General features: G+C 44.3%; 1 protein-coding gene across 2 annotated transcripts in view; it reads left to right on the top strand.

Annotated features, from left to right (window-relative positions):
• Positions 1-513: 513 nt before the first annotated feature.
• Positions 514-23,609, top strand: part of GAS2 (growth arrest specific 2) — a 111,541-nt gene continuing 88,445 nt past the window's right edge. For both annotated transcript variants that reach the window (XM_066611314.1, XM_066611315.1), the window contains exons 1-2: positions 514-655; positions 12,175-12,299. In XM_066611314.1, the coding sequence (XP_066467411.1) occupies positions 514-655; positions 12,175-12,299 (267 nt within the window). The remainder of the gene's footprint in view (positions 656-12,174; positions 12,300-23,609) is intronic.

Here is a 23,609-nt window from a genome sequence, read left to right on the forward strand (position 1 = left end):
TCAGGGTCTTACTGTTGCTACTGGTTGCTAAGAGTTCATTAAGGCCTGATTGCAGGTTGCTATGTAGAAAATTGGTCACTTTTGCAGGACGGTCCCGCCAGAATGTTCCATAAAGTACTGGGAATAGAGCAGGGGCGGACCAAGCGGATCAAAATATCTTTATGCAGTTCAGTTTACCTCTTTGTCTAATCACCTTTTTAATTTGAATTTCTAATCCCTGCTTGCAGAAATGTTTGACAACATGTGTGCAAGGGTGAGTACAAACACATTCATGTACTGTGTGTCCCTAAATCTCATCAGCAAAACACTCCATTTTACAAATAAACACGTGGTTGTCATCATGTATGTTGTTTTTACGGAGTTGATCTCTGTCTGGCATTTTAAAAATACCCTTCAATCATATTAAATCTGAATCAGCATCAGCTAAAACTAATAAGAATGCAAACCTTTGTGCAAACTGCTAAGTTTACTTTTCTTTTACTTCACAAAACAGGTAGCACCAGTGGTTAAAGCATGTGCACCGCCCTGAGCCCAAAGGCCCGAGGCCCTGGGCTCTCTGACATGCACCAGTATAGCCAGTGGCTGGCCAGCAGACATGAGGCAAATTTGTTACCAATGAAAGAGGATTTGGCTCTTTGGCTGACAAACCTGCTGGGTAAGTATTTTTCAACACTCAAATTATTGGTGGATCTGTGTCCAAAAATTAAAAAAAATAAATCTGGTTTTGGTTCTTGAAACGTAAGAGGAAAGTTCTGCTCCAATTATATTGTTAATCATTTTGATTCCTTCTTCTCCCCTCCTATTCAATATGGCCACTTCCTGAGCTCATTGTGGAACATAACAAAAGCCCTGCTGGACCATGCCAACGGCCCATCTAGTCCAGCATTCTTGTTTCCTCCAATAGCCCACTAGCTGATTCTAGGAAACCCAAAACCTGGGAAAAGCAGACTTCTCTCCTACTACTGCTCCCCCTGTAACTGATACTTAGAGGCATACTACTGTTGCACCCAGAGATCGCGTATAGCCATCATGACTAGTATTCATTGGTAGGTCTGCCGTCTGTGAATTTTGACCAGACCTTTGTGAGCTGTGGAACTGCTTGGTAAAATCAGTTTCCCAGTCTGCATACTTACAGAAAAATATACTCCTGCTATACTTCAGGAATGATAGCAAATATGTTTGGTTTTTTTTGCTTTCTGGACCTCATGGAGATAATGCACTTGTGTGGTGGTGACTGTGGAGAGTGCAGTTTGCTGCTCAGCTGTCTTCACAATGCAGCTTCCCATGTACTGCATTGCAGTATTTGCTCTGGGCATACTCAGTTATCATCTTCTGCTGCTGCTGCCACCTGCGGCATACTTACTTTGTAACCTATAGTACTAGAGTTTAAAACCTTATTATACAACCAGCAAGTATAATGCTCCCCTTTTGCTTACACAGATAAAAGTATCTGAATGGATGCTGTGATATAGCCTTCATCGTCCAGACATCTGTAAGATCTTGAAATTGAAGACATTTTAAAACTCAGTGCACTTTATTGAAACTGAAATCTCTTTGATAGGCAGAATTATAAGCAGAGCATGCAAATCCAATCTCTTTCTGTCAGTGTCAAGGTGTAGCTGTGTGTTCTACTGTTTTACAGCCCAGTCCCGAGCTGCCCAGCACCCAGAAGAGCAGCAGCACCAAAATGGTGACTGCTGTATCCTGAGCGCTCCAGGCAGCCACCGGCAGCTCCTCAAAGGAAGGGAACATTCATCCCCCTCCCCTGGGTAAGGGAGCAGGCCTCTCAATGGGGCCGGTACGCAAGTCTGTGCCGGCTGTTCAACTGGTGCAGAGTTGAGAGGCCCTGAGTTGGGCCAGGAGGCCTGATGCAGGGTTCTGGATCTGGCGGAGCAGAGTGTGCCTTATGGTATGTTTGTGACACTCAGCACCGGCAGAGGGTTGGCTCTATTCAGGATCAGGCCCTTAAAATGGCATACAATGTGAAAGTCTATGAAGTGTCCAGCTTGCTAAATATTTTTTCTGCCTTATGGCCAGATGGAACCTGAATGATATGATGACAGAAATGTAGCAAGGCCCTTCCCATGAACTCCTGCTTGTCTGCCACCTGTGGGGAGAATAGAAGATTATCAGGTTTTCATCTGGTCTTTCCTGACACTGGTTCCTTCCCTGGTCAAACCCATTCCCTTTGAGATACCTACTCCCTACATTCTATTCAAGATGCAGTTGTTCTCTGAAGTGGAAAGGATGTGCTTAGACCCTGATACTTCCCACCTTCCCTGGTATCTATTCCACAAGTCACCTTCTACAGATGTCTGCATTTCTCAGAAGCTATAATAACCTGAGAAAAAACATGACATCTGAGACCTCATAAGTCAAAATGCAAGATGAAATCTTGACAGTTATCTTAGTGCAGTGTTTTTCAAATTTTCACCTGCTGCACAGTGACTTATTTGATGAGGAATCTCTGCATGTCTGCTATGGAAACCCTATATGGTGCAGGGCATCTCAGGGCTTTTTTGAGGGTACACTCTGCAAACTAAACTAAATGTGATATGAGAACTATGACTTTAGTGCTCCTGATGTCTTTTTCTTTCTTAAAAAGCAGGTGTAAGCTAATTTTGATCTGGACTGTAATGCCAGCTGATGGGATCTTCCCTGGTATCTATCCCACGACAATCGTTCCCAAACTGTGTGCCATGGTGCCATAGGGCTCCTAAATCTCTCATGTTCCAAGATGGCAGCACTGTGATATACTTCGTCACACTCCCAGGGTTTTGGGGTGCTCAGAGGTGTTGGTTCTGAACCCTAGAGCCCTCAAAGATCCCTGTTCGGTAGTACTGCCACCACCCTGTAAGAGCCAGTGTCTCTGTCCAGGGATACTGAGACCCTCTAGGCTTAACTATATCCCTTGTAGGCACTGAGCACTTTCTTTACTTAAAGTCTCAGTTCTCAAGTTACTAGTCCACAATGAGGATTTTTGGTAGCTTGCTGAACGGCTAGGCAGGATTCTGAACCTTTGTCCCCAACAGACAATGAACCAACATGGTAAAAAGATTTTTTTACTTTATTAAGTACATAGGGTTACAAAAAGTTACAAAAGGCAGCAAATGCTAGAGGTATAAAAACTTCTAGGAAACATATCAGCATAAAGCTAACTGGCTATCTCTATTATTTCCTAACTCACACCTGGGTCAGCGTCTTTTGTCAGCTCCAGTTACCTATGGGCCACATGGTCCTGGCGGGGCAGGATGTGCACCCACCACCTATCTCACCCAGAGACAAAGACCAAAGACGAAGACAAAGACACCCCTTTGGGCTTTGTTCTTATACCTCTCATGCCAAGAGGATGGTGTGACTCTCTACTCATTTCAAACTACCCAATCAGAACTCTTGGGGACAGAATCTTCTCGAAGTGGGGCTGGATGCTAGTCCTCCTAGTTCTCCCCCTCCCCACTGGAGACTCATGGCGCCTCTCTGTCTGCTGAGGTGCTACACCATCACCTTCCATGGAGTTGTAAATTCCTTTCAGCTAGGATTCAAGCCACTTCTATGTTACTGGGTTACTTTGGTTCAGGCTTTGCAATGCTACTAGGCCCAAACTGCACATATTCATGACGAGCACCCAGAAAGTGCTTGCAAGTTTTGGGTGCTGCCATCTTGGTTCTTGCAAGATTTTGCACAATCCAAGATGGCAGCACCCAGCTGTGCCATTACCCTGGGAAGTTTGGGGACCACTGGTATAGGGGTAAATTTTGAAATGTAGGAAATCATCATTATACTCCCATTGCGATGCTCCACCATGAGTATACATACAAACAAAAAAATCAACTTTCTTTATTAGACTATTTTCTTCTCCTGCTTCTCATTTCTACTTTGGAACATATTTAGCAATATTTTAAAATGAAGTATATTTTATCCTAAATCCTTGGAGAATTGAGTTTAAAACAAATGAATAAAAAATGAAAAGTGGGATACAAATATCCCAAAAAACAAAGTAAATTTGAGTGTAATCCTATGCATGTTTTCAGAAATAAGTTTTGCTTATTTACAGTATCTACGACTCTTAGGTCTCTCAACCAATAAAATAAGTAAACAAGCCAAACTTCCCTTTCCTGGGATGCATAACCTTCTCCCCTCCCTCCCTCACCCACTTCTCTCCTTTCTATCCAATCATCTGCCACCTATCATGACCTCCTATCATGACCATCAGCTATCAATATATAGGGAGAAGTAAACTGGTATTTATGTCCTGAGGCAAATTTCTCATTTTGCTTCCTATTATGTCCAATGCTTCTTCTCAACTCAGGTCCTTTTGAAAATCTTTCAAAGGTAGGACCTAAGCACTCTTGCTGATGACTGTCATTGCCACTCCCATACGAAAAGTCCCAGAACTTTGCTTCTTGCTTTTGACTATACCCCCAGTGCAGGGGGAGAGTTTTTCATCATTTCCTGCTGAACTGTTACCCCAATTCAAATTGCCCCTGTGATGCTGGTGTTAGCTGCAGTTAACTGTATTCATAGGTTTTCACCTCCATGACTGAAAGAAGCTTTGGGGAAGGTGATTTAAGCGGAGAATTGGCATGAGGTGGAAAATTTACATCCATATTACAGCCACAATCCAAATTGGGCCCACCTGCAGTTGTTTTTTCATAAAGAAAAAGAGCCCAGGAGGTCCAACCTCAGAGCTCCTACACGGTGATTAGTTTGGCTGTTAGCTCCTTGCTGGATTTCTTCCCCTTGCATCATGCAAAAATGAAACCATGCCCTAGACTAGAGCGCACCCAACACTTCCTGTAGGTGCATTGAAGAAAGATGGCTTGTCCACCATTACTGGTCTGTTGCTGAAGCTCCTTATGGATTTCTGTGAAAGTAGTTTGAGCAAGGTTGGTGGTTTCTGAAACTTCTCCCCAGGGGTGTGTGCCCAACAGCCTCCCTGTATAACCTCTGCTGGGCAATGAAGTCAATTTATATGGAAGATCTTTTGCAGGCATTGTCTGACTCATTCATTAAATGTTGATCATGCTTATGAGAAATTCAAGATTCCCAAGAATACAGCCAAAGACAACCATTATGGGAAATAGAGAGATATTTGTGAGTGACTGTACTCCTATGCAGTAATGACCCATTAAATGTGCATGGTACATTTCCTGCAAGTATTTTTATAAACATCATCTTATTTAATACTTCTCAAACACTCCTTCGTCACACATTCTACAAGGTATTAAAGTACTGCATTATGTGCTGGAAAATGAGACTAAAAGTTAAGCCATTTGATTTATCAAAGCCCCCAAATGATAACCTAATGCAACTGGAACTCCCCTTAAAATTTGGGAGTAGTAGCTTGAGCTTTAATGGTAAGTGCAGATGACGAGATGAGAAGCCAAATATTTTCTCACAGAGAGTTCTCTTCCATGTTATGATTTAAAGACAGAGGATGACTCCCATGAATGACTGTTGTGGGTTGACGAGTGTGCAAACACTTTATTAGAATGTGTTGGCATGGGAAAATTCTAGGAAGAGTTTGGTAAGATTCTGTGGGGTGAAGACTTACTGAAACCCTTGCTTGGCCTTTAGCTTTATGTTCTTTGGTCCCACAATTTGTTTTTGGTTCACATTCATACCCTGCCTTGCTGAGAGTAGATTATTAATCTGCTGGTGCTTCATGATGAATGATTGGCAACCTTCAGTTTCGAAAGACTATGGTATAAGCCTACAGCACCTGGTATTCCCAGGCGGTCTCCTATCCAAGTACTAACCAGGCCTGACCCTGCTTAGCTTCCAAGATCAAACCATTCTGCAATGGTTTGCTCATTCTGCAATGAGCCAAGCAACATCATCCCTATTCCAGCCTCCATTTCAGAACCACTATACCAGCCAGCACCCCGGACACTAACACCCCACAATCCTCTTTCTTTCCTGGTTTTTGTCCCTGAGCAGTACTGATTTGCTGAAGCTGGTGTGGGCTGGTCAACCAACCTTCTCAGGCAACTTCTTTATCACATTTCTCTCTTCTGGGAAGAAAGGTAGCATGATTCCCTTGCCCTGCTCCCTTCAAGGCCACTGCCTCTCATCCATGTTAAGGGCTTGCTTCATAGCCCTTTCAGTCTTTGAAACTCCCTTTTGTCCAGGGAGATTCATGTCCTGGACCTCTTGCCACTACAAGCCCAGCAGTGCATTGCTGTCAAGCTTTGCAGAACAGGAGTGGTAACCTTGGTCTGTAGTGCAACCTTCTCAAGGGCTCACCAAATCCCCACTATCCTTTCTTATTTTCATGTGCAAAGTCAAATTGACTGCATGCTTTGTGATTGTGCCCAGGCCATAATGGCGGGGAAGGGGGGTGTCAGTGGGGCCAGATGGCATGGACCTACGATTTTGAGGAGGCTTACAAGAAAGTTAAGCACTAAATATTAAAATTTGAAAGAAGATTAATACCGATAAATTTCAAACTTGATGTTGTGTCACTGAAATTTCAGATATTGTGTCACTGAAAGTTCAGATATTGAACTTGAGATTGAGCAGTGTTTTTCCAAATATTGTAATTGCATTACTGGTTTTTCTGTCATTACCAGAAACTATGGCCTCTAATGAGAGGAGTGTTCTAGCCGAATCCTGAGCTGCTGAGCTGAGGCACTGTTGGCGGATCCTCGGGAGAAGAGGACTTTCGTCCCCTTCCCCTGGATAAGCCGAGTAGCCCTGCAAAAGCTACTCCCAAAGAAAAGCATGTAAACCATTTCTAAATGTGAAGAAGTGATTTCCGTTTCTGATCTGATATTTTCAATACAGAATGTATTTGGTTCCTCCCGTTACAGTACTGTACTTTTAGTAGCTGGAATCTGCAAACTGATCCCAGGGTTTAAGAGGGTGATATTTAAGCATTTTGGGGCTGGCATTTTGGCAAAATAATTTACTTCCAAGTTAGTCTTTAAATTTTTGACATTGTGTTTGTATTTGGGTTTCTTGGATCATATATTGTAAGAATAAATTGTTTAATTTCTTGTAAGTGGTCATGATTTTGTGCCAAACGAGCAGCTCCTTAGCCATTACAGTTCTATTTTGTTTATTCTGTACTATTACTTGTAAGTATATCATACACCACATGTACATGTATATACCCATACATAAATCCTATGTATATTGCATTTATTACAAAAGTACTTTAAGTACAGTTTGAAATGGGGCCTACATTTGCCATCTGGCCCAGGCCTATGTCTAACTCTGCTTGATTGTGCCTGTCTTTTCTGTGTTTGTGTTGTAGTGACCATGTAAGGACTTTTTGCCTTTTATCAGCCTCCATCCACACATCCCCTTAGCTGATCCCTCAGGTTCTTCAGGAGTAGAGGTTTTGGATCTCTCCCAGAGGACGGTCCATTGGAGCTCTCCCACTGCAAGTGGGTGAAGTGCTTTCATGGCCTGCTCTTAGGTTCACCCCTTGCCTGTACCCTCAATACGGACCACAGAGAGCCTTTCCCATCCCCAGTCTTTGCTGCAGTCTGAACATCTTCACTCACCTCCTCCCTGTTAATCTCTCTTTTTCCCCACTTCTCTCCTGACACCCCAAAACCTTCCCTTTCTTCTCTCAGTGGGAGGTATGAGGGGATGGAGGGAGGGGCAGGACACGATGGACCTGGCTGCGATGGTGCTTGCCAGATCCAATCCCCCATTTTCACTGCTTCTGTCACCCTTTCTCTCCTCAGACTTGCTCTAGCAAAATTGCTAGTGCAGGTCCAAGGAGACCCATTGCTTGTTAGGAGGCTTACACAGGGGTAAGGGGATTTAAATCCCCTTTCCCTGCTGAAGCCTCCCAGCCTGCCTCCCTGGATACAGCACACCACTTTTTGGTGTGTCTGCATCAGCGAGGGGAAAGGATAGGATTGGGCTCTAGGTCTGTGTTTATAGGAACCGATCATGATGATATTCTATTTCTGTACATTTTGCGTCAATAAATGGTGACAAACTACAGGCTAACAGGTGCAAGGCATTCAAATGCATGGCTCCTCAGCAGGACGGTCCAACTTTGGGCAGCTGGAAGACCACAAGACCCTTGTGTGGCCCCTGGTTGTCCTGACCGGGAAGTAAATGCCAGTGACATGATAATATCACTGTCAAGTACTTCCACATTCTGAACCACTGAAGTCATTCAGCAGCCTCAGGAGGCAAGCAGTGGAGGTGGTGGCAGGTGAGGCAGGGCTTTTCAATCTCCCTACTACACCGTTCTCCTTCTCTAGAACAGAGCTGGAATGGTGCAGCAGGGAGACAAAGAAGCCACTGATGCAGAAAGTGGGGAGCTGTTGCTAGGCTTTGCGGGCTGCAAAAAAGGACCTCGTGGGCCACATATGGCTTGCAGACTGCTTGTTGGACCACCATGTTCTACAGGAATCACTGCAAATTGCTCTCAAGTGAATGTGTTTAGTGAATGTGTGTATAACCTGATATATTTCAAGGTGTTTGTTTTTTGGGGGGAAGGGTGTGAAATTAATGCTGCCTTTTGGAGCCACAGCCTAATGAAGGATGACGTCTGCAACATATTTTTCATTAAATACAGATGTCGAATGCAAAACTCATTCATTTTGGATTTAAGTAGTTCATCTTGATCTACAAAATGCAATAATCAAACCATTATTGTGTGTCAGCCTTCAAAATAATATACACAGTCCTTAGATGGTGATATAGATGTATATCTCCCTGCATCAGATTAGCTTGTTTTTTTAAACAGATTGCTCTCTCTAGGTTCATAAAATCAGCCAATAAGGTAAGACAGAAGTATAAATCATGAGACTGGATATTAATTTAGAATTATGACCATTTCACTCATGCTTGAAATTTCTACTAAATGAAATGTCATTTGTGACTATTAGACCATGTTATACCATTGATCTGTTGTAAATGTATTAATGCGAACAGATCTAGATTCTATTGAAATGTTCAATATGGTTGAAAAAAAATGAAACAATTTTTTTAGCAATTATTAGCAATTTTACCCTTGCTAATTGGGTAAGAGGCACTTTTTCAAGTGGGTGCTCCTCTTTTACTTAGCAGGGGGAGAGTAACTGGCCCTCCTCACCCCAGCAGTGTCTTTTCTAGTGGCTGTCTGCTGGTGTTGCATCTTTTTAGACTGTGAGCCCTTTTGGGACAGGGAGCCGTTAGTTGTTTGTTTGATTTTCTCTGTAAACCGCTTTGTGAACTTTTGTTGAAAAGAGGTATATAAATACTGTTAATAATGATAATTACAATAATTATAATAATAATTATAAAACAGACAATTTTTGTAAAGTAAGGAGTGTCATGAAAGTAACTTTTCATGCTTGTGCCGCGTGCATGCTTAACTGGCATGTCTGAGGATTTGGCAAAGTGTTGACCTTCAGAATGCAGTCTTGTAGCTTTTCTTACACAACTCCTCCTATGAAGATTGCCTTCACTTGGGTCCCATGCCCACTATCAAATATGGCTCATATCATATACTCTCTATGCAGGGAATCTGTATGCTTACTGTAGCATCAAGTTTTCATATATCCACTATGTATACATTTATCCTATGTTAGGGGACAGCAGTTCTTAAACTGTGGGTCTTGGACCCACCAGTGGGTCGTGACCCAGTTTTTGGTGGTTCGCAAAACTTACACGGCATATTAGGCTATCTGCATCAAGGGTTAAACAAGCTGCTACTTGGGGGAGAGCGCTGCTACCCAATCACCATTATAGCCATACCCTGTGGCAGCAGCCTCTAGGGCAGTGATTTTCAATCTTTTTCATCTCATGGCACTCTGACAAGGCACTAAAATGGTCAAGGCACACCATCAGGTTTTTGACAATTGACAAGGCACACCATGCTGTCAGTGGGGGGCTCACATCCCCCATTGGCCCTACTAATAAATGACCTTCACCCAAATTCCTGTGTCATACCTGTGGACCGCTCACAGCACACCAGTTTGCCACAGCCATGATTGAAAATGGCTGTTCTAGAGCCTCTAAAACGTTTGAGAACCACTGTATATAGGGTATATGTGTGGACTTCGGAGTGTGCATGCACTTGATCTCTATGATCTTCTCAACTTAAAAAAAGAGGGTAGAAGGATTGCAAGGAATCAGACAAACAATGTGCACACATAAATTGCAACAAACATCTGTTTGTGTATACCCTGTGTATATCGAATATCTCACAAATGCAGCACATTCAACCCTGTAGCAATCATAGTTGGTGACCAGTGCATGATGGCATTGCCAACATTTGCCATGGATACTGTATAGATTCACTTTCAAAACAGCCAGCTGAACCTGAGAATAGGACTTAACTTTCACCACAGACTGTTGTTTTGATCCATTATAAACATATGAAGCTGCCTTATAGCAAGATAGACCCCTGGTCTGTCCAGCTCAGTACTGTGCTGGAGCAGTTGCTCTTCAGAGTTCCAAATGAATATTTTTCAGCCTTTCCCAGCAATGCCTGGGATTGAACCTGGGACTATCTGCACACAGGTCAGGTGCTCTGCCACTGAGCCATGCGTGGCCCAATGCACACCATAACAGAATGAGGTTCAAGGCAGTTTGTGACTGCTTGGTGGAAGAGGGCTGTTGCCATTTCCTGCAATGTTTGGGTAACATCTGCTCACACTGACATTAGATCTGATGTAGAGTATGCTCTCGAAGGTGTACCTGTGATTTGAGAGACAACTTTTCCAGGAAGTAGTTTAGGAGGAAAAAAAGAGAGGAACAATCTGAAAGTGAAACAGTCTCAAACAGTGTTGAAAAATCCATTAGGGAGGATATCTGCAAAAACTTTGGAGAGCCTACTTTTTAAAAAATGATGAATGATTTGTATTCTGTATCAATCCAAATGGTTATTACTATGCAAGAAAGTGTGCATTTCTTCTGTCATGTTTCTTTGCTTATTTGTGATGTCCACCTTTCAACTGGCAAAAAACAAGAAATTGTCGAGCCTAATAAAGAAAAGCTTGGTAAATCTTTTCTTTTTCTAAAAAATTTGTTACATAAACTCACAACTGGGGCAGGAGGAACAGATTAAGAGAACCTGTTTGCATAGTTATGGGATGCATTTTCTTGTTGGGGTTAGGCTTGGGGGAAGTTCCAGTATGAAACCACAAAATTACATCACAATCTATCAATGAGAGAATGAAACCCAAGAAAACAGACAGCGGCGTTTCATCGAAAGCAGTATGGAAAGCTGAAGTGTGGCCACCAACACCGAGCCAGAACAAAATGCTCTTAAAAGCATCCCAAAGAGACTTGTGCTGAGGTTTTGGCGCATGTCCAGAGAAAGGGCATTCCATCGCTGTCAGGCACCTGGTAAAGATTCCTGATTAAGGGCCAAATTACATGTGAAGTTAAAGTTTGGTGACTGGAATTTCCAGTGTAATTTTGCTATAGTAGAAGGAGCCATGGGACAGACCGCTATTTAGTTTGGGGCCCTGGCTAGTGGGGAGGGGAGTCCATCTCTTTCTTCTTATTCCATATATGATATACCCCCCCCCCAACCTGCTCTTAGATGGAGTGGGAAAAGGTTATGGACCCAGCTTGGTACACAGAAAGCACAATCCTGTCTCCTCTGCTTATGAACAGGAGAGTGGTGTGGACACACTGCAGAATGTTCTGTAATCCTCTCACCCTTATACAAGGGGCACTGCTGACCCCTGGCTTTTGCTGGCAAATCGAGGTCCTCTTCACCCAGCAGGTTGCTGAGAGTTAGCCTCATAGTTTACTTCCTATGAGGAAGCATTTGCCTCTGTTTTGCTCTCACCTCCTGGAATGGCTCCAAGAGGGAGGGGCTGCTTGCACCCTGCAGTGAGGCTCTTAGTGCTTTGCACCCCCTCTAGCTATGCCACTGATGGTGTGGATGGAAGAGGCATTTTCACACCATCTACCATTGAAACATACTGTGAGAAATTGGGGCATTCTGTGTTGTGTTGCCACAATCAGTTCAGACAAAGTTCATCCTGGCCCATGTCCTGCCCTTCCTATTTCTGGAGAGGTTTTTTGTTTTTTTTACATTTGTATTTTTTACATGTTTTGTGCTTATCCACTCATTTACTGTATCAATGTTAAAACTAAACAAAACATCACCACTATAGACATATTCTTCATTTCTACTGCAACTGGTTTGTGGGAAAGAGAAAAGGGGACTTATTTCTGACTGCTACAACTTTTATTCCATTCCAGGCAAGGAAATAACAGCTGAAACCTTCATGGAGAAGTTGGATAATGGTGCTTTGCTCTGTCGGCTTGCGGAGACTTTACAGGAGAAATTTAAAGAAAACTGCATTGAGACCAACAAGCTCGGAAAGGTATGTGCTGGACAATTCACAAGGCTGCAGTAATGAATGGTTACCAATCTGTTTTTTTTTGAAGGGTGACCTTCAGTTATTTCAGTTTCCATGATTCACTTTTATATTAACTCTCTTTTTCTCTGCTTCTCATTCTCTTTGCCTGCTGCCCCAAATGTACGATCTACCTTAAATCAGGTCTCTGACATTTTCAGGAGTGTTAATTAAAAGCAAAAACAAAAGCCTTTTCCCTTTTGGCAATTGGGTGGCACTTCTGAAAATTTTCATAAAATTCAATAGGTTACATCGCAATATTGCATCATGAATGCATGTGAAGGGACCTTAATAGCAAGTCAAGCTGTTGGCACAATTTACTCAGCGTTGCCTGCCCTGATTGGCAACAGATCTTCAGGGTTTTTTGACCCAATTCTAATGAGGACCAGTGCCAGCAGAACATGCATTCTGTTGGCATGTACTGTTGGAAAAGTGCCAGAGTGCTTTGCGACAGCTCAAGGCCCAGGAGTGCCAACGGGAATGTTGGAGCATTCGCACGAGCACCAGCAGTTGTCAGGATGCCAACCAGAGCAAATAAGTCCAGCGCGGGGGGGGGGGAGAGGAGGAAGGTGGGGAGGAAGTTGACTGGAGTGGGGGGGGCTTGAATGGGGCAGTGATGGGGGCCAGGAGTGAGTGAATTGGGTCTGGGAGGGAGCAGGATTACTGGCAGCAGTGCACACCATATTCAAATCCCCTTCCTGGGCCTGATCTGCCTGCATGGTTCAGTGCGGATTTGCACCAGTGATATTGTTGATGAAGGTCCAAGTTGACCCATTGTGGCTTCTGGGGCTTACCCAGCGGCAAGGGGGCAAATGTTCCCTTACCCTGAGGAGACCTCCAGCAGCCAAAAATCCTCTGTGGGGTGCAGCGTAGCCCACACTGGTGCTGCTGTATTGCTGTGCAAGGATTTACACTGGATTGGACAGAGATCTTTTCAGCTGCACTAACCTAACCCCCATTTAAGAGGAGAAGTTGGGCAATGAACCTATGGAGCATCTCATGAAAAACTCTGATATGGAGTGGTAACACAGGTCTGCCAAAAAAAATTTTTGGACAGCTGTTTTGGTTTTGTTGACTGATTCTTATGTTTTTTGGTGTGCTGAATCCAAAAACGATAGCAGTTTTGTCCTGGGACGTCAGGTTTTCGAACAAACGGGTGGTCATCGTTTTAAAAAACCTCTTAACGCAAATATTTTATTTACATGAAAATATTAACTCATTTGCACAGGTGACACCAAAATGAACACCACACTCAAGTAGATTGCTTGTGAAATCGTCTTTTTTTAAACTCTAAACTTCTTTTTGAGCTTTTCCTTTTGTAGGTGGCTTCCGGAAGATCCCTATACAACATCCAGCAGTAGTCAGCCATCATCGTTACACTCCATTTCCCTTGATACCTTCTTTCCATTTCTTTTATATCTTGATGGAAACGTTCTCCCTACTCTTCACTCACTGCTCCCAGATTTTCAGGAAAATAGTCAAGGTGTGAGTTGAGAAAATGGACTTTTAAGCTCATGGAGCAACCAAGCTTGTGGAACGCTTTCAACATTGTTTCCACCATTTCCTTGTAATTTGGGTCCTTTTGGTTTCCCAAGAAGTTATTTATGACCACAGTAAAGGCAACCCACGCTTCTTTTTGAGTTGGAGTCATTGAACTGATGAAGTCTTTGTCAGATATGAGTTTTCTAATATCTGGGCCAACAAAAACCCCCTCTTTCAGTTTTGCCTCCGTTAAACCTGGAAACTTGGATCCCAAGTACTTGAAGCAGTTGCTGTCTTTGGGAAGTGCCTTAACAAATTGCTTCATTAATCCTAATTTTATATGGAGTGGTGGTAATAAAACCTTCTCAGGGGGTACCAATGTATCTCTGAGAACATTCTTTTCACCAACAACTAGACTTCTTGGTGGCCAATTTTTTTGCTTCCAGTGATTTTGTCGGTCTCTACTGTCCCATAAACATAGAAAACAAGGGTATTTGGTGTACCCAGCCTGTACCCAGTAGCATACACAATACTTTTAAATCCCCACATACCAACCAGTTTTGGTTTTGGTAACCCACTTTCTTGAGTACCAACTCCAAGTTCTCATAAGTCTCCTTCAGGTACACCGAATGAGCAACATTCGGACGCATAACGGACGCATAACGGCTACCATTGTGAAGTAAAACTGCTTTTAAGCTTCTTTTGGAAGAGTCAATGAAAAGCCTCCATTCAGAAGAATCATACTGAATGTGGAACTGAACCATCAACCCCTCTAAATCAGGGCAAAACACCAAATTGCCCTCATGAAAAAAGTAAGACAGAAAGTCTTTTTCCCGATGTCTGTACCATGGAAAAGATGTACCTTCCATCAACAAATTTTTGCTTTTAAGTCTAGAACATGTATTTTCATGTTTTTGGGAGCACTGGCAGTGAAAATAAATTTGTTTTTCCATGTTCAGCTTTTTCCCCCCAAGTATGATGAATTTGAAATTTAGCAATTTCCAGCTACCTGTTTGACCAAGGCACATTTCGATTGTGAAAAAACCTGACGTCCCAGGAAAAAACAGTGATCATTTTCAAATTCAGCGCACCAAAAAACATAAGAATCAGATAAAATTATGAAAACAGCTTTTTGGTTGCAGACCTGTGTAATCATCTCAGTCATGACTAGTTGGCAACCTTCAGTCTCGAAAGACTATGGTATCGCGCTCTGAAAGGTGGTTCTGGAACAGCGTCTAGTGTGGCTGAAAAGGCCGATTCGGGAGTGACAATCCCTGTTCTCAGTCATGAACAGTCCTGAATTTGGTACAATACAGCTAGACCAGGGTGAAGAAGCCTGGTGCTGAGAAAGTGGTGCAGAGGCAGCAGCAATCTGATTAAACCAGGGTTGTAAATGGGCTCAAAACAGCATATATTCATGTAACTGAAATGGGGTAAAATGTCTGCCTTACTGAAGTTGTTGGCTTCAAAACTGAAACTGGACAATATTTGATGCAGCTATAACAATGATAGCATAGCCAGCTTGTTGTGTTAATTCTGATAAACCCTGAGGTCATAGAATATAAATCAGCAAATGGAGTGAGTTGTTGGGTTGTACAGGCAAGCCCTCTGTGGTTAAATGACTTCATCGTGCCCTCTTGGGTCTGGCTATTACGACATGATAATATGACATGTAACGATGATAGGTTTGCATTCTCCCCTTTCCTTTTCTCTCTTTTTACTGGAATTATATGGGTTTCAAGAGGCCATTTCTCTTTCGGAGTTCTGCGTAGGAGTCATGTGAATGAGATTAGGAAAACCTCACTTGAAAGCTATGCAGTGTGTGTGTATATTATTTCACATGCTGCAGCGCAAGAATGCATAGAAATGGCAGCGTGAAGACTTTGTGCCACTGCCAATGGTAAGGGAGGCATTTTTCCTTTCACGTTGTAATTCCCTGTATAGCAGTCTCCGGGAGTGGAGTCCAGAACTGGAAAATGTGAGCCTGGATGCCAAGGAAAGTTAGATGAGAATGCTGGTGCATGAAATCTAGCATAGTAAGGATTCCATAACACTCCTCTGAACCATTACCCTCTGTAGTATTCCGAATGCATACACCACCCTGGAGCGATGAGGCCCTGGAATCAAGGCACAGAGTGTGCCTTTCCCCACCAGCTGCTGCCTTGAAGATGGCTATTGTGGCAGGCACCTGGGCCTCTTCAACACCTCTGCTATTATATGAAGAGAGATAAAGTACTCTGGATTCATATACGTGTGTGTAGGTGCTGGCTGATAAAAAGGCGAAGCAGCTGCCAGAGGAGAACTGCTGGAGACAACAGCCAGGCTGCAGCTGAATGAGGGGGAGGCAGACAGTGTAGGAGGAGGTCAGAGAGAAAGGAGAGAGAGAATGGAAAAACTGGCCAGCCAGGTACTGTCAGAAACCGAAGGCGTATGGATCACTTTTGCATACTTCCACAGGGCAGATTTCTCTCTTGGAATACACATGGTTAGTCACTGGCTGTATTTCATGTCCACAATCAAATTAAAGCATTACCATCATACCGCCTAAATGCATTTCTGAAAGTAATTGGAGCTTTCAGGGTTTGGGTTGGTGCCAAAGTGCACAACTTGGGATGCATATTCAGAATTTATCATGTGCCCAGTGAACCTCTGATGGGAATCCACTCTTTATTGATGACCGAGCGAAGGAACTGACTCCTATGGAGGTAGCTCTTAATTATTTGGGGGCAGGAAATATAGAACAAGTTTTGTTTGAACAACTAGGGTGAATCAAGGTGGCAGCTTGCTGTACTGCTAGTGATGTGACTTTATAATGAACCCAAGGAAGGCTCACATTGGCCCAACAGAGAGAGTGATCAAGCCCCTTCCTAATGGTCCACTGTGAACCATTGGAGTTGGCCATCACTGGAGTTGATCTCAGGTTCCTGGTGTGCTGTTCTTTCAAAAGCAGAAAGGGCAGAGGAGGGGGGGAAGAAGTGGGGAGAGGAGCTGAGACTATTGGCCTAGAGTAGCTTTCCTTCCCACTTGCCCCCCTTCTCTCTTTGCATTTTGAAGGGGTGGTAGATTGGAGAGGAGGCAGAAGGGGAGATATGATTTATGTTATCCTTGCTTTCTCCCTTAGCTCTCAGCCCATGAGGGGAAGGGAGTGGGAAGAGGAGCTGCTTAGACTACTACCCTAGGTTCCACTCCCCACTTCCTCTCTAATCCCCTTCTCTTTCTGCCTTTTGAATGTCACTGAGAACCTTGAGTGTGGTGGTGGCCTCAAGAGAAGGTGGTAGAAAAGGAAGAAGGAGACCAGCAGGTGTGAGGGAGGGGGACTTGGGTGGGCATACACTGAAAGTATGAGAAGCTGAATTTGAAATTTGCAAAAGGAGACACAAGAGAACACTTGGTTGCTGTCTCTCTGATTTGGACTCTGCTCTTCAGTTTGTCGCTTCAACTGCTGGAGATCAGCACAGTCCCCTTGTGGCCAGAGGTATCTGTTACACCAAATCAAGGCACCTGAGGGCAACAGAACAATTCAAATGTGATTTTAGCAGTACAACATGTTCCTCATGTGGATAGTGGCTATCAAATATGATGGCCCATCACTGCACCTGACATCTGAAAAATCCTCCATTTGGAAGCGAGGCAAGGATGATTCAAAGCTTACATCAGTTGTGGAGCTGCTGCCAAGGACAACTTCTGAATGCCTGAGGCTCCATACAGCTGCAGGAATGTTTGCACTGCCCTCTGAGGTAGGTAGGTTGTATCATATGGTAAGTACCTCTGCCAGTGCTATGCTTCCCTGGAGGGTGGCATTGCTGGCAGGGTACTTACTATAGCTGCTTACTTTTTTAAATATTAGAAGCAAGCTACAGAAACCTCTGAAGGGGCAAAGCAGAGAAGAAAATGGGACTATACCTATGGAAGGGAATTATATTACCTTGAAAATGAACAAAAATAATAATTTTTAGCAAAACTTTAGTTGGCACTTTTTAAAAAGAGTGTTAACCTTGCCAGCAAAATAAATTGTGGCAGCCCAAGCAACATCGACAATTAGCTTTATAAGAGTGCGCATTGAGATTTATTTGGTTATTTATTTATAAAACTTTCAGATGGCCTTTCATCTTGGGCAGTGGTTTTCAAACTCTCAGGGAGAGTTTGAGCCGCTCTAAGTTCTTGCGGGGGCGGGGGGAAGGCAGCGGCACGATCCTCAGGATCACACCGCTCAGGGGGGCTGCAGGGGCTTGATTCCACTTACCCGAGCCTCCTGCAGCCTCCCGGGGGTGCAGGGAGCCTTGCATGACCTTCTGCAGGGCTCCCCGCAGCTTTGAAAGCAAAAGCGGAGCGATCGCACCCTGCCTCCGCTAAAGCGGAAGTGGAGCGCAGTTGCTCCACTTTCACTTCTGAAGCTGCAGGGAGCCCTGCAGAAGGTTGCGCAGGGCTTTCCGCACCCCCGGGAGGCTGCAGGAGGCTCGGGTAAGTGGGCTCAAGCCCCCCTGAGCAGTGCGATCCTGGGGATTGCGCCACTGCCTCCTCCCTGCCTCCTGGCTGCCCCCGCCACTTAAGAGGAAACAGCCAGGGCCCACAGGCTGGGGTGTTGCAACGCCCCAGTTTGAAAAGTCCTGATCTTGAGGATCCCCAAGCTGATTTGCCACATAAAAAATGTAATCAAAATTTAACTTTGGAAACAGTGAATAGTGAACAAAAACAGAATGATAAAATACAACCTTCAGCCAATAAGAGGAGGACCACCACTGTGCCCTTCACCCTCCAAAGACCTGCAGAAGAAGGGTGGACTTAAGTAGCCTTTAAAAACCCAGGAGGCTGGGGGCAGAATGGACCTCCCTTGGGAGAGACTTCCACAGTCTGGGTCTACCACCAAAAAGACCCTAATCTGTGTGCATAACAACTGGTGCTTCCTCCGGTGGTGGCAAGGGGAGCAGAGTCTCCCCAGGTGATCTTGTTTGATAGATAAACTTGCATAGATGCAGGAAGTCCTTCAGATACCTCCAACCCAAGCCACTTAGGGCTCTGAAGGTATTGCCCAGGACCTTGAATTGCACTTGGAAGCAAATTGGGAGCCAATGCAGCTCTTTCTAGACCAGGGGGATAAGGTCACTCCAGGCTGCTCCCCATAGCAGTCTGGCACCAGCATTCAGCACCAACTGCAGCATCTGATAATGTTTCAAAGGCAGCTCCGCACAGGGTGCATTGCAGTAGTCCAAATGCAGTGTATCCAAGGCTTGGGTAACAGCAGCTTGCTTGAGAAGGCTTCATGAGGCTTCCTCTTGAAGGTATTGCTTAGGAGGTCAGTGGGCTTGAACAACATGTTCTGTCTCTCAATTTGTAGAGAGGTTTGATGATACTTGTATTCATTTGTGGTCAGCTCATTCAGAATGGCTATGTGGTGTCAGCATCCATAAGATGAGCACCACTTATTGTGATCATGTATAGTTTGTATCTGATCGTATGGGAAAGAAAGAGGTCGGAGCATTAGTCTTCCTTCGAATCTTCCCTCTCTTGCTGACAAACTTCTGGAGGCTGTAGCAGCAGAAGCGTACATCATTAGCCCCTTTTCAAACTGTTGAAATGCAAGCATGTATACTGACCCTGTCAAAATCAATCTGAACACTGCTGTCTCTGTATTATAAAGCACGGTAAGGGTTCCCAAAGAAGCTGGGAAATGCACAGTTCCTGAAAACAAGACTGTATTGTGAACAATCTGAGATAGCAACTGGGGAGTTTGTAAGAGGGGTGTGTGAAATTAGCACAGGTCAGGTGGCGTACATTTCGTTTTGCCTGCAGAACTGCCTGGAGCTGCTTCTCTCGATGACCTTTCTGGAACCCTTTGTGCGGAGAACAAAAGACGAATGCAGGGCAATCCTATGCCTGCTCCTCAGAAGTAAGCTGTATGGAGTTCAGTGGGACTTACTCCCACATAAGTGTGTATAGGATTGCAGCCTTAGAAAGAATCTGAACTGTGCATAGACCTGCCATTAATGGTTTGTCAAGTTTTATACAAGACACATTGATAACTTTTTTTGTCTTAATTGGCAGTTTGCTTCTTGTTTCCATCTCCTCGGTAACTACTTAAATAATGGCTTTACTACTTTAAGTAATGGCTACTTAAAACATTTTCATCACACAGATTTAACATGGTTCTCAGGCTTTGGAAATGCTGGTATGTCCCATTGTTTTATCACAGCCTTATGCCTATGCTGCTGTCTATATAGTTGGTCCAGTTTGCAGATTACAATTGCCATAGACCATCTTGATGATGATGAAGCTGTTTGGGTGCAACTGTTCATTCTGTTAGGGCGTAATCCTTACCAGCTTTCCAGCACTGGCATAGCTGTGCCAGTGGGGCATGTGCTGCATCCTGCAGTTGGGGGGCAATCATTGAGGCCTCCTCAAGGTAAAGCAATGTTTTTTCCCTTACCTTGGAGTTGCATTGCCATTACCTTGGTGTTGGAAAATTGGTTAGGACTGCACATTTACTTACTTAAGGTGCAATCCTGAGCCACCCTTGGGCTGGCACAAGTCCCTTGTGCCGGCCCAGGAGGGTCACAAACTTGCCATAAGGCATGTTTACACCTCCTTGTGAGTCGGCTAGGCCAGGGCGCCTCTGCGGCTTACATGGCGGCTTACAAAAAACCAATGTAAAAATATGAGCATACTGCACTGTATGTTATGTGTTGATAATGGCAGAGCCAACCTTAGGACAATGTGGCCTCTGTCGTGACTTTAGGCCCAGCTCTCTGGGAGGACAGCTCTGGGGCAGCAGGCAAATCTCCCACTGCTGCAGCCAAGATCCGGCAGCCGGGGGGGAGGGCAGCATGGTGAACTGAGTGTGGGTTTGCTTGCCCTCCTTTCAGACCGTTTGGCCTGAAATGGGCTTCCCAGAAGTACCAGAAGTTGAAACCTTAGAGAGATTTCCTACATGCCACCCTTTCTTTTTGAGTAATTTTGCAGTGGCTTTGAAAATTGCTAAACAATGTGGAGAGTTAATCCCTCCCCAAAATGTGAGAACAGTCACCAAATTCGGTGGACAACAGCCATGTCCACAGAGTGGTTGTAATGTGCAGACTGAGCTGTAGGCCCTTGGTGGTTCACTATTTCAAAAAACTATAATACTTAAGGGAGAAATAGATGTTAAAAGACTGCCACAAAAAACGGCAGTGTTATGTCAAGTTTCTCCCTTTCCCGCTGTCTTAATGAACTTACCCCATGCCCTAATATCATTATGCGGTACCTTTCCCTGCCCCCATTCTGCATTGTTGGTTGCTGCTGGTGGGGCAGGAAATTCATAATGTGAAGACATTAAGACATGGGGCAATTTATACTAGTAATTTCAGAGAGGGGAACCAGACAAGGGGCTCTTCTCCTAGCAGGAGCTATGTGTGTTTAGGTGTGCCCTAAGCCCATTCTTTTTGGTAAGCAAGTTCCACTGAAAACAAGGAGACAGTCTTAACTAAAGTGGATTCAGGACTGCAGATGTGTGAATGTGGGCTGTCATATTGGCTTGCTGTTGAAGGTCTGGCTGAGTTAAGGACTGAAGAAAAAGGTGCGAAGTTATCTTTCACTTTCTTTGTTCATTTAATTAAATTTTGATTCACCTGTTCAACCCTTAAAGGGTTCTCAAAACAGCTCATGCAAGTAACTTCAGTACAGCCCACGGAAGCAGTGCATTCTGAGTAGTGCTGAGCCAGGCTGCAATCCTATGCACACTTTCCTGGGAGTAGGCCCCATTGAACACAGTGGGATTTACTTCTGAGTTGACCTGCATAGGATTGGGCTGCTAGTCAGCACCAGTTTTCCTGCCTCATAGGGTACAATCCCTCTGATAGTGCTCTTTTGTGCAGCACTTGACGTTGGGGGGAATGTATCCTCCACGCTATTGGAGGCCAGTATTGTATTGGCAACCTTCAGTCTCGAAAGACTATGGTATCGTGCTCTGAAAGGTGGTTCTGGCACAGCGTCTAGTGTGGCTGAAGAGGCCAATCCGGGAGTGACAAGACTGTACGACTAAGGAGCATCCTCTATCCTGTGACCAGCGCTGCTGCTGCTTATGGATTTGCAGCCATAAATAGCCTCGAGAAAATGCAATGATTAAAACCTGGAGGAGGATTGAACTACCAAATGGATACAGTGATCATTCCTGTAGGGCGTGATTCCATTTCTCTGCCGGAGAACCTACCTGTGGGACACCGTGTGGTATTTGCATTATGAGTAAATTTATATTCCAGCAGATTTAAGAGACAGGGAGAGTCAGTGACAGTTATGTTAATAAATGCTGGGGATTTGTATAGTAGTAAATGGCTGGAACTATCCATGTTACAGCTAATGACCTACTGGCCCCCAAACTGCAGGTTTATTATTATAGCAAGTGTGACTCTGTAAAAAAAAGTGATTCATATTGCAGGAGTCCATTCTGTAATTTTCTCCCAGCGGTTTGGATTTCATCTCCTTGCTCTCCAGGCCATATTTTACTTCTTCTGACAGATAGTTAATTTGAGAATTTCGCAGCTGTACAAACAAATTTAAGGCTCTGAGGCATGTGTGGTATGCGCAGAGCCCACGTTCACTTGGAATTATTAAAGGGACTTTTTTCAGTTGAAAGTAAACTCAAAGAACATGTGTGTTAATAGTTATCAGGATAATATTTAGGGCGTTAGTCCAACTCTACCTGAAGATGGATTCCCTTGGTGCCGTTATTAGGAATGCATTCTACTAAGGCTTGAATAGTAGGCTCCCAAGTGAAGAGGCATACAAAACAGAGGGTGGAATGACTCTCAGAATGGGTGCCTATGACTGGGGCCCTGTGCATATTTTCCTTGGGAGCAAGTCTCTTGAATGCTGTGCAGCAGGTACCATTGCCTTCTGACAGCACAACTTCACAACCTCAAAACCTGGCCAAATAGCTGCATCTGAAACGTCTTCTTAAGAGCTTCTTAAGTACTCTCCAAGGCAGGACATTTTACATCCCAGGGATGGGAGGGGGGTTACCATGAAGAAGGCTCCGTTCATTAGAGAGCAGCTACTGATAGTGTCCCTTTAAAGGCTTTCTCAGAGGCGCAACACACTGTCTGGTGCCCAGGAGAGTGACTTCACAACATCAAGCGACATCATGTGACATAGTGTCACAGTGTGTCACATGATGTCACTCTCGGGTTCCCCTCAGAGGAGGGACCGCTGCAGTTGCTTTGCTGGGCTGTCCCTTGTAGAGGTGCCTCCACAGGAGAAGGAAAAGGGGGCACAAACCCACCAGTGCCTCCTTTGCAACTAGGGCAGAGCCTGAGGGGCAGTCATGTTCCACCCTTGGTGTAGTGCCCAGGGCAGGTGCCCCTCAGACTCTGCCCTAGTTATGGCTCTGGCCCTCCCCAGCCTTCCCGCTGGTGCACCTGGGCCTTGTGCCATCACCAAGCACTTTTATGACAGCATGTGCCAGCAGAACAAGCATTTTGCTGGCACAGGCCCTCAATGGGTAGAATTGGGCTGTTAGCCTTGTTAGATGGTGGTCACAATGGGCAAAACATCTCTTGGCTGCAATCTGTACCTTTTACCAGTTCTCTGTGTTTTCCAGTGTTAATTATTTCCAGGCTCTCGTGACTCTCCTAGAAATGCCTAAGCAATATCACTCTATGAAATACTAGAATGGCTTAGATTTCTCCTTGATTTATCACTGCTTCATCCCAAACCCTTACGGAGTGGAATGACCTGGTCTATATTAAGATGGAAAGGAAGATATATTGTTTTAATTGTTGATAGAAGCAGTTTGTGTTCCCATTTGTGCCGGAGACATGATAATAC

The sequence above is a fragment of the Tiliqua scincoides genome, chromosome 1, assembly GCF_035046505.1.
Source record: "Tiliqua scincoides isolate rTilSci1 chromosome 1, rTilSci1.hap2, whole genome shotgun sequence".
Lineage (NCBI taxonomy): Eukaryota > Metazoa > Chordata > Lepidosauria > Squamata > Scincidae > Tiliqua > Tiliqua scincoides.